Source organism: Arachis hypogaea, chromosome 17, assembly GCF_003086295.3.
Source record: "Arachis hypogaea cultivar Tifrunner chromosome 17, arahy.Tifrunner.gnm2.J5K5, whole genome shotgun sequence".
NCBI classification, from domain to species: domain Eukaryota; kingdom Viridiplantae; phylum Streptophyta; class Magnoliopsida; order Fabales; family Fabaceae; genus Arachis; species Arachis hypogaea.
Genome location: NC_092052.1, coordinates 3,951,529 through 3,962,834, shown reverse-complemented (window position 1 = coordinate 3,962,834; position 11,306 = coordinate 3,951,529). Strand labels below are relative to the sequence as shown.

The following is an 11,306-nucleotide window of genomic DNA, read 5'->3' as shown; positions in this document are numbered from 1 at the left end:
AACTACGAAGGACTTAATTACAAAATTAAAAATAGTGTAAAAACTTAATTAAAAAATAAAAAATATTTAGTTAACTCCTACAATTTTTAACTACGAAGAACTTAATTATAAAATTGAAAATAGTGTAAAAACTTAATTAAAAAATAAAAAATATAAATACCTAATTATAAATTTAGTGAAACTATCAGTACCCATAAATAATTAAACCATTAAGAAACAAGTTAAAAGTTTAGAAATAATAAATAAAGTGACCAAGTGAATATCAATATGGCATACTTAGAGCTCATTCTTCGGTTTTTTGTTTTTTTTCTAAATTTGGGCCTAGTTATTCAGATTGGATGAGTGAAATAAAATAGTGGCCCCATTTGAGAAATTGGGCTAGGCCCAATAGAAGGCCCAATTAAGCCCATAAATCGCCTTGTATTTTCAGCTTCAGGAGCCCTCAAGAGCAGACGCCGGTAACACCATTTCTTTCTCATTCTCTTTCTCTCTTTCGCTGCTTCACTTCTTCACTGAGCTTCCATTTCAAAGGTACCTGCTTCTCCCACTGATTTCAATAACCATGTTTTTCACGTGTTCTATTTCAGTATTCCCTTTGCATGTGTTCTTCACCCGTTTGTTCCTTACTTTATAGTAATGCTACATATTATTGCTTCGAAAAATAAAATTTGTTTTTTCAGCGTTCGTGTTCATTCTGCATATGCATATACCCCATAGTAAAAAAATTGAATTTTTAACATTATATCTTTTTTTTTTCCGTTTATCTCTTGCCAATATAATGTTTTTTAGTTGTCTGTTTTGGTTGGTCCCTGTTTTGTCTTTTTCTGAGTGTTGATTGTTCTGATCATTCATTCTGGGAAAAAGGAAGACTTGTTAGTGTTTGAAATAGGAAAACAGAATCATGGTGATGATCCTGCTTCTGATAGTGATATTATATTAAGTTTTTTGAATGCTTTCAGTAGAAGTAGGAGACAAAGATGATTTGGGAGGACGCTGACGTTTGAGCTTCTTTGTCTTTTGAATTGGCTCTATTATTCTATCTAATTATTTGATTGGAAAAAGAAAGTTTTTTTTTTTTAAATATTTTTTTAGAAAGGGGAAAAAGGAAAAAGAAGAGAGAAAAAAGGGGGGGGGGGTAAATTGCAATTTCTGCTATCATATATTGTTGTTATTGCATGGCTGCTTCTACTATGACCTTCCATCTTTATTTGTCTTGTTTCAGTGTCGATCTCAAAGTTGTGGTGATTTCTACCTGTTAGTCTAAACTAGAGGTTTCCGAATCACGAATTTATGATATAGCTCCTTCACTTGTAAAGACCTTTTTTTTCCCTGATTAGTAGTTAAAGTTTTACCCTTTCTGAGTTCTCTGTTTTATTCTAACAGGTCAAGCATTATAAAGTGAGAATTGGAAAGATGGATGTAGTTATATTTTGAAGTTATTCAGTGTATGCAACAAAGGTTCTCTCAATATGGAAGTTGACAATTCTAACGTTTCGAAAGCTGAAGAATTCAAGCGCTCTGCGAATGAAGCATTCAATGGTGATTAATGCTTATTCCACTTTTCGACAATATGATCCATTTACTTTCTTCAGCTGAATAATTGAGTTTGCTCAATTTTATCCGTAGTATATTAGTATTCGGTAGTTTATTGAATAGCAAATATCGGAAGTGTATGGAATGGAATTAATGTTGTCATCTTTTCCTTTTTCATTAATTGTTGCATATGACGTTATATTGCAAAGGAGCTGGCACATGGTGCTTTCTGCCTTTTCTTTATTTCTTATTCTTATTATATTTTCTTTTATTTATTTCAAAGAATGATCATCCAATGTTTTTGCTTTTCAGCTCACAGATTTACTCAAGCTATTGAACTATATACGCAAGCAATTGAACTAAACGATAAAAATGCGGTTTACTATGCTAATCGTGCCTTTGCGCATCTTCGGCTTGAGGAATACGGTAGTGCCATACAAGATGCTACAAGGGCAATTGAAGTTGATCCTAAATACTCAAAGGTGCTTCACTTCCTAGAACTTTAGGTTTGCTTGCATTTAGTTATCTACCAAAATTTCTCTGTGCTGATTATGGTTACTTGTTATAGGGGTATTATAGGCGAGGTGCAGCTCATCTTGCTATGGGAAAATTCAAGGAGGCTCTAAAAGATTTTCAGCAGGTGATTATATGCAATTATAAATGTCTGTTTTCTTAAAAAGGTTGCAGGTCATGGCTCATTTAAATATAAAACTGTGGTATTGCTACATTGCTGAATACATATAGGTTGGTTCTCATTGCTTTCATTTTTCATGTTTCTAAAATAATAATAATAATAATATTTCTTTTTTTTTGGTGTTGTTTGTGAGATCTTTAAAGTCATGCAATTCTCTTATTTATTTGATTTGCCCCTTCATTACAACTTTGATTACCTCACTTATGATATTATTTAGCATATAATGTCCAAATGTGTTTGATCTGATTTTCTTATATTGAAATAGGTCAAGAAAATGTGCCCAAATGACACTGATGCATCAAAGAAATTGAAGGAGTGTGAAAAAGCCGTTATGAAACTTAAATTTGAAGAAGCAATTGCTGTGCCAGAGCATCAAAGACGTCCAATAGCCGACTCCATAGATTTCCATTCTATAGGTACTATGTTAAATATGGAATCTTTTCTATGTCCCTCATCTATTCTATAGCTGTAGCAGTTATTCATTCGTGGGCATGAAAAAATTGGAGTTTGTTTTGATGCTAGATGTGGAGCCACAATATTCAGGAGCAAGAATAGAGGGGGATGTTGTTACTTTGGATTTTGTGAAGAAAATGATGGATGATTTCAAGAATCAAAAGTGCTTACACAAACGGTACTTAAGCATAAGAGTTCATTAATAACTTTGAATTTCTTTAAGTGTTATCACTTACTAACTTTGCTTGTTTTGTCTTGGTTCTTGTATTAGTTATGCATTCCAGATTGTATTGCAAACCAGAGAAATGTTGAAAGCTTTGCCTTCTCTTGTGGATATAAATGTTCCCGATGGCAAACATTTTACTGTTTGTGGTGATGTGCATGGCCAGGTATGGATGTATGTATGTTTAAAGTTTTGTTAGCAATAATTCAAAAATAGAAAATGTGTTGAGCAGATATGGATACTTGTGTACCACATCTTTGTGCAGACAAAGAGTAGGACTCCAGAAAAGAATTTATGTAGTTAGACAATGATTAACTTGAAAAGAAAGTTAAGTTTCGTCAATGATGTGGATTGTATATTTGTGTTGTTACAGTAATGCCATTCGTGATTAATGATGAAATATCAGTTTGTGTTATTTTTTCTAATTTGATATTTCTCAAATGTTGCTAATGTAATAACTTCTGCACATTCTCTCAAGCACAGTGAAATGTAATAATATTTTGATCAAAGTGACCCTAGTTGCTTGCCTATCGTATTTGTTTTTAACTTTGTTTTCTTTCTTAATTCTTTTCAATTTTCTTTCACTAATCCTGCAGTACTATGATCTCTTGAATATTTTTGAGCTCAACGGGCTTCCCTCTGAAGAGAATCCATACCTATTTAACGGTGACTTTGTTGATAGAGGATCATTTTCTGTGGAGGTCATCCTCACTTTGTTTGCATTTAAGTGCATGTGTCCTTCAGGTGATCCTCAGATCTTAATTAGTCTGAAAGCTTTCCTATATTTTCTTGGCACGTTATAAATTTTTATGCTCGTCAGGAATTGTTAGAATCGAAGAAAGTTTCTGATGATATTCGATGTTCACTTCAATCCCATTATGCCTCATTTTGAAATTGAACCTCACAAATTATAGTGTTCAGTAGTGTAGTTTCAACTAAGTTATATACTTTTCTCTGTGATTGGATTGGAACGAATCCTAGTGTACTCCCCAATCAGCTTCATCTATATGTATATTTTTCCTGTGAATCGCACTTATAGTATTTTCATGTAAATTTCAGGCATGTATCTAGCTAGAGGAAATCATGAGAGTAAGAACATGAACAAGATATATGGTTTTGAGGGCGAGGTGCGCTCAAAGTTGAATGAAACATTCGTGGAACTGTTTTCAGAAGTATTTTGCTGTTTACCCTTGGCTCATTTGATAAATGAGAAAATTTTCATAGTTCATGGAGGTCTATTTAGTGTGGATGGGGTCAAACTGTCTGATATCCGAGCAATTGACCGATTCTGTGAGCCTCCAGAAGAAGGTTTTGATGCATCCTTTTTCCCCTTTCCATTTCCTCCTAACATAATAACATTACATACTAAAGGCATAAAAGAATGTAGTCTTCCGTGTTAGCATGGTAGTCTTATTTTCCTATCTTTGGCGTGGGTAGGACTGATGTGTGAATTGCTTTGGAGTGATCCGCAACCACTCCCTGGAAGAGGTCCAAGCAAGAGGGGCGTAGGTCTCTCTTTCGGTGCGGATGTCACGAAAAGGTTTTTGCAAGATAATAACTTAGGTATGTGTTCATTGATTTGTTGCTCTGCTTGTTCTTTAATTCTTGACTTCTAACACCACCACTTCACAGATTTAGTTGTACGATCTCATGAAGTAAAGGATGAGGGCTACGAGATTGATCATGATGGTAAACTCATAACTGTTTTCTCTGCTCCAAATTACTGTGACCAGGTAATCAAACCCTTGTACTTCTGAATTTAAACACCTCTTTTTTCGTACTAAATTTCATGGAACTTTACTCAAATGAATTGTCACGTTTCCACGAGGTTAAAATCTAAATCGCATCGATTGCTCATTGTATGCTGCAGATGGGGAACAAAGGTGCCTTTATTAAGTTTGAAGCACCTGCTTTGAAGCCTAACATTGTTACATTCTCAGCAGTGGTTAGTATCTTTTGTAATCTTAGTCTTCTCTACAATGTTCCAATTTTGTACATTTCTTCAAATAAAATTTCCCGGTCTATGAAATTTATTTTTAAAGCTTCAAGCTTTAAATGCAAGTAATCTGATGCTGAGATTCTTGTGTTTTTGGATTTTGTTGAATTTTCAGCCACACCCTGATGTGAAGCCAATGGCTTATGCAAACAACTTTCTCAGGTTATTTTCATAGTTTTAGGTAGCTAACTGGAACTACTGGTGCTTTATGCTTTGTGGTCTCTCTACTATGCCTCCAAAGATAGAATATACATAGGTTTCTCTCTCTCTCTCTCTTGTTTTTTTTTTATTTATTTTTTTAGTACATTGTTAGAATTCTTTTTTGTGCTTGTAATACACTTGGTTGTTAAGTGTAGTTGTGTAACGAAATATTTAGTTATAACTTGTTTAGGAAAGTTAAATTATGGTCACTTGAAACTTGGTGATATTTTTCTACTTGCATCCCATATTGTAGAGCTGGTAGAAATTGACTTGGCTTGAATTTGAAGGAAGTTATTAGATTATTATTAGGGCTGTCAAACGGGCTAACCCGGCCCATTTAGGCCCAGCCCGTAAGCCCGTGGGTTAAACGGGCTAACCCATTTAAGCCCGCTTTATTCGCGGGCTAGAATTTTTTAACCCGAACCGTTTATGGTCAGCCTGATGGGTTAAACGGGCCAGCCCATTTATCATTTTATTTTATTTTTGAAAAGTATTTTTGATAAAAAATACCACTTTTAGGTCAAAAACCATTAAAAAATAATATTTTTTTAGTTGATGGGTCAGATTTTCGGATCGAATCGGGAGAAATATTAGTTAAAAGTGCTACTTTTTTTAAAAAATGTAAAAAAAATTTAAACGGGCCACCCGTTTAGCCTGTGGGCTAGCCTGTTTAACCCGTCATTTTTTTCGGGTTAATCGGGTTCAGCCCGAAATTTAAACAAGCTTAATTTTAGAGACAAAGTTCGCCCATTTAAACGGTAAACGGGCTGACCCAATAAATTTAGCCCATTTAACAGCCCTAATTATTATGCATTTGTGGACTTTATCTATTTAAATACTTAATATGTTAATTATAAAAGAGTAGGGAAGAATGTGTATATCTAAACAAAAAACGTTATGGATGCTTAATGTACGTTAAAAATTAATTACTAAATTAGTTATTATGAATGTGTATATTTAAACTTGTTGTTTTGTACATTTTTTAACTAAATAATTAACCACTAGAATAATCGAATGATTAATAATTAAATTTGTGTTACAGTAGTATAATGATATTTTTTATGAAATAACAATTATGAATTTTTATGTGTGGTGGCTAATTGGTAATTATATTTTGTATATGCGTAATATGAAGGTATTATCCTAAGACATATATATCTTATGCTTATAAGGGCATGCCTAAATTTATTCAAATTTTATATTTTAAGGTTTTTTTAATCACCAATAATATCACTCTAAGTTACTTTGGCACAAAAAAATAAAAAAAAATCACTCACGCACTTAATCTATAGGCAAATCCAACACCGAGGTAATTCAAGTAATTGGGATATCTACTTTTCTTATGAGTTTCATATTTTACTTTATATACTTAAAAATTAGTTTGAGCTTCATGTAAAACATTTACATGTTGGCTCGCATAAGTTTTCTTTCTAATCGTTACTAGTAAGATGAAATTGATAAGTTTTTCAAAGTTTTTTTCTCTATTAAAATACTAAGAGGCTAATATTCTTGGCTGCGTTTTTTTGAATTTTATCTTATGCATACAACAATTCATTGGCTAATGATAGATTCTTAAATGGAGCTTTGATGTTGTGGGCAACAAAAAAAAGTTTTGATAACATGACAAGATAACACACTAACAACAAAAAATAAAGACATATTTTTGTATTTTGTTTAATAATAAAGTAGAACAAATTATAAAAGTCTATTTTACTTTTATTTTTTATATAAAAATTTAATAAGAATAATAAAAGAAAACTAAAAAGTAAGTTGTATTTTTATTAATATTTTGTGTCTTTTAAAAAAATATAAAATATACTAATTCAGTATTGTTGGATATAATGTCTCTATTTATATTTTATTTGTCAAATATAATTTTATGTGTTTGTATTTTTATCTTAATATCTCATATCTGTAAACAAATGTAGTCTTTGTATTTAAATATAATTAAAGAATTTAATTTTAATATATTGATAGTATAATTTTTTATATAATTAATTAAACAGATTCATATATTTAAATAATTTTTATTTATTAAATTTAAAAATTAATTATTTTTATTGATACATTAATAATATAATACATGATTGGATGTTTATGTCAAATTCTCATATATAAACATTAAAGTCATAATTAAATTATTTAAAAATAAAAACTGGACTTTTACCATTATGCCACCACCCTTCATTGCTATTTGCTAGAGGTGTAACCGGTGGCACCGCTCGAAACAGTGACTGATATTCCATTCTTCTTCCTTTCCCTGAACCGGTGAAGCTTGAAGCAGAAGAAAGACTCGTTTTTTGCATCACTTTCCCGCTTGCACCCTTAAACCCTAATCCCTAAATCCAACACAGTACTTTTCGTGAATGGCTTTGAACGTCACCATCCACCGCATTCTTCGTCATCGTCGCTTCCTCAATTCTGCTAATTCCACTCTGCATCTCACCAACACTAGGTGCTTCTCCCATGCTCCATCACCTTCTCCCTCTCAGAGTTCCAAAGCTAATGATAAAGATCCTCATTCAGGTTCATCTTCCTTGAAGGACAACGAGCTCGCCAAGTTTGCCGCCATTTCTGATACCTGGTTAGCTTTCTATTTGGTTCTTGTTGCACACATACATAAAAATCACGTTTTGGAATCTGGGTTTTGGTTTTTCCAATTGGAGAATGTGAAATTTGCAACCTTTTTCTTAGTAGTGGTAATGGAACAATTAGAATTGAAAGCTTATTATAATTTGCTCTGGAACCATTTGAATTCTGTTTATAGTGAATTTGCTGCAATTGTGCAATTTTCTTTTTGTTAGATCTCTATAGAATCAAGGGTATGAGTTCCTGTAAATAATGGTAGGAATGTCTGGCTAATATAATGGATGTCCTCTATCTGTTTGTATTTTTGCCTGCATAACTAGGTGGGATTCTGAAGGCCCTTTCAAACCTTTGCATCTCATGAATCCTACAAGACTTGCTTTCATCAGGTCTACACTCTGTCGACATTTTAAGTAAGCCACCTCTTTTGTGCTTATAATCCCTATATAGTACTAATGATTCATTTTGCAATCCATTTAGTTCCATTGTTTTATGCATGTATCATGTATGTACTACCACTTGCTCAGATTCCCAGATACTACTAGTTTACTTATTGGGATAGCATAGTCATTTTTTGTAGCAGATGTGAGATTAGATATTTATTATTGCTATAATGTAAAAGTATTGATTCAAACGAGGATATGAAAAGAGATGACTGTGGAAAAGTATTTGTTAGTAAAAACCATTGATAGAATCACTTTTGATGCCAAATGAAGATAGAAAGAGATAAATATAGAGAACAATGGAAGTAATGATATATATTTTGTCCTTTTGATGCTATATGGTTAATAAATTAGTAATTGTAATTTTCTTGTCTCAGGAGGGACCCTTATAGTACACGACCCTTTGAAAGACTTAAAATTGTTGATGTAGGGTGTGGAGGAGGAATTCTTTCTGAGGTATCCTTTTCTCCTTGTTGTGACATAGTGAAAAAACGCTTGTTCTTTGTATCTGCTGGCCAATACGGAAATGTGGGGATTTGGAGGTCACATTTGTTAGCTAGGAACCTGGAATTGTAAAAATTTGGTAACAAATTGACTAGATTTGTTAATTGTTAGATAGAAATGTGGAAACCTGATGTCTTTCTTTGATGCATATTATCCTACTCTTACTCATTAAGATTATTATGTTTCCAACTGGAAATCAGTGTTCTTTTTATCCTCATTTATAGTTATACTCTCCTTTGGTCTTCAGCCATTGGCTCGCTTGGGAGCTACCGTGACAGGCGTCGATGCTGTAGAGAAGAATATCAAGATTGCTCGACTTCATGCTGTATGCTTATCCTATAATTTGTCCATTGAAAATTTACAATCAATTTATGCGTCAACTCATATAACGTTGCTCTTATTTGTCGGTGTATTTCAAAAATTTTATCAAGTTTCTTATTGTGTCATGATTTGCTTCATTTTATTTCTATGTTTATGTTTAACATATTTCCACTGAGATTATGCAATTTGCTAATTTTTTCTTTTGGAAGACTATGATGTTTGAAAAATTAATATTTGTTATATTTCACACTTATCATTTTGTTCTTAGATGGGATGATCCACGGTTTTATTGCTATAAATATGTTACAAACAAAAGCTAGACTGGGTTACATTAGTGAATGAAGTTCTTGCTACCTTTAGAAAAATTGGTCCATTACATCTTCACTATTAGCTTGGCAACTTTATTATTGTTTGTTCACAGGATTTGGATCCAACGACATCAACTATTGAGTATTGTTGCACAACAGCTGGTACATACACACATCTTAATTCATTCTTATTGAGTATTGCTTTGTGTGGGTTCCTTTTTTGACTAAGTTGATAAAAGTAACTGATCAGAGAAGTTAGTTGAAGAAGGAAGAACATTTGATGCAGTAATGGCCTTAGAGGTACTCTATCTCTCTCTGCTTCCTCAGCTCTCATTGGGTTTATGCATATCAAGATCATTTTGAATGTTCACAGGTGATCGAGCATGTTGCGAATCCTGAAGAGTTCTGCAAATCTCTGGCAGCATTAACAAATCCAGATGGAGCCACTGTTGTATCAACAATCAATCGATCAATGCGAGCATATGCAACTGCCATTGTTGCCGCAGAATACATTCTCCACTGGGTAACTCACTCTTCTTGTTGACTCCACAGTTTTACATCATTTCTTCCTAAACAATCTTGGTTACAACATACATATGATGCATAATGGAACTCCACTTGAATTGGTAACTAGCATATCAATATTATAATTTTAATTGGATTTGGATATATTGTTGCAGCTTCCAAAAGGCACACATCAATGGTCCTCCTTTCTTACCCCGGAAGAACTAGCCATGATCCTACATCGTGCTGGCATCAATGTAAGCTAAATGCATCAACAAATTCACTTGCACCTTAATCTGAATTCCAGTCAGCTTGTTTTGAGTTTAAACCAGCTTCTAAAACATGATTAACACAGGTGGAGGAGATGGCAGGATTTGTGTACAACCCTCTAACAGGAAGATGGTTATTATCAGATGATATCAGTGTCAATTTCATCGCCTTTGCAACCAAAAGCCAAAACGCTATCTAATGTCATTACAAAAACAAAAACACAAACTTTTCATTCAACACTGAATAAAAATCCAATCTTTTTTTTCCCTTTCAAAAGCTCAATACAAAACTAAAATAACAGATCGGTTCGACTTGGATTGGTTGGATTCGATTCAGTTCATGGATCAGGGCAGAGTTTCCTGAGAGTAATGGAGATTCTTCTAGATTGTTCCAATTCATTTCCTTGCCAGAGCTGAAATCCAGGGTTGCGATTTATCTGGTGCTTCCATTGGTACCTGGCTTCCCCTGACATGAGAACCAAGGAGCCCGGCGTGAGCAAAACGGGAACTTGAAGCGAATCGGAGTGAAGGGGAGTGAAGTGCATGACGCAGGAAGATTCGAGAGAGAGAATGGCGATGGCGTCTTGGAAGCGCAAGAGGTCAACGTGGGGGCAGATACCTTGTCCGGGAAGGTACATGTTGACGATCATCTGGTCGAAGAAGGGTTCTCTGGAGAGAAGAGGTTGAGGGAGAATGGAGGCAGATGAGGTGCGGATGAGGTGGGAGAGGTGGTGGGCCCAGGGAGGGAGGTGGCCGAAGAGCATGGCTTGGTTGTTGTTGGTAGTTGGAGAGAACCAGTTGTGGGAGTTGATGGCGGAGAGAAGGTGGGTTTGGTGGCGGTGAGAGAGGAAGTTGGTGCATATCCATAGACCCTTAACTTGCTCTATTGCCACCCACTGCAACTTCTCTTCTTCTTCTTCTTCTTCTTCTTCTGATGATGATGATGATGATGAGGGTCCGAAGACTTGTTCTAACACGGCTTTCTCGTCCTTTTCTTCTTCTTCTTCTTCATCCATTCTCGTCGAATGAATCAGTGGTGTGTTTTGTTCTTCTTGGCGACTAGGTTTTTAACACATTACAGAAACGGGCTTACTAAGCCCTACATGCTTTTCATTTTTATTTTGGCCCTCCAAAATACTCATGCTCGTTTTCGTAGAGGTGGATTGATTTCATCATTTTAAAAAATACGAGTGGTCAGCTCACTCGTCTGCTTAAACAAGTGTCAAGAGTTCGAATCCTGTCTTGTGCATGCAGCAACTCATTAACCAGCG

At 34.3% G+C, this 11,306-nt stretch overlaps 3 protein-coding genes across 5 annotated transcripts; 2 read left to right on the top strand and 1 right to left on the bottom strand.

Moving 5' to 3' along the window:
• The first annotated feature begins 433 nt into the window (after nucleotides 1–433).
• On the top strand, nucleotides 434–5,334 carry LOC112765645 (serine/threonine-protein phosphatase 5). Of its 3 annotated transcripts, none has more exons than XM_025811526.3 (14): nucleotides 439–531; nucleotides 1,223–1,271; nucleotides 1,384–1,539; nucleotides 1,846–2,015; nucleotides 2,102–2,173; nucleotides 2,493–2,643; nucleotides 2,750–2,858; nucleotides 2,952–3,069; nucleotides 3,500–3,647; nucleotides 3,963–4,211; nucleotides 4,341–4,466; nucleotides 4,536–4,636; nucleotides 4,774–4,848; nucleotides 5,015–5,334. In XM_025811526.3, the coding sequence occupies exons 3-14, from the start codon at nucleotides 1,470–1,472 to the stop codon at nucleotides 5,072–5,074; spliced, it is 1,449 nt and encodes a 482-aa protein (XP_025667311.1). In that variant the 5' UTR covers nucleotides 439–531; nucleotides 1,223–1,271; nucleotides 1,384–1,469; the 3' UTR covers nucleotides 5,075–5,334. The 3 variants fall into 3 exon arrangements, with proteins under 3 accessions (XP_025667310.1, XP_025667311.1, XP_025667312.1); XM_025811527.3 differs by having other exon boundaries at nucleotides 445–531; nucleotides 1,223–1,310; XM_025811525.3 differs by lacking the exon at nucleotides 1,223–1,271 and having other exon boundaries at nucleotides 434–531.
• Nucleotides 5,335–7,240: 1,906 nt separating this feature from the next.
• LOC112765076 (ubiquinone biosynthesis O-methyltransferase, mitochondrial) lies at nucleotides 7,241–10,303 on the top strand. The gene is made up of 9 exons (XM_025810940.2): nucleotides 7,241–7,684; nucleotides 8,010–8,099; nucleotides 8,507–8,585; nucleotides 8,881–8,958; nucleotides 9,376–9,424; nucleotides 9,513–9,562; nucleotides 9,636–9,785; nucleotides 9,943–10,023; nucleotides 10,122–10,303. Exons 1-9 carry the CDS (start codon nucleotides 7,467–7,469, stop codon nucleotides 10,233–10,235), a joined length of 909 nt encoding a protein of 302 aa, XP_025666725.1. The 5' UTR covers nucleotides 7,241–7,466; the 3' UTR covers nucleotides 10,236–10,303.
• Nucleotides 10,238–11,051, bottom strand: LOC112765077 (alkylated DNA repair protein ALKBH8 homolog). Its single transcript, XM_025810941.3, has one exon. It carries the CDS (start codon nucleotides 11,049–11,051, stop codon nucleotides 10,374–10,376), a length of 678 nt encoding a protein of 225 aa, XP_025666726.1. The 3' UTR covers nucleotides 10,238–10,373.
• Nucleotides 11,052–11,306: the final 255 nt, after the last annotated feature.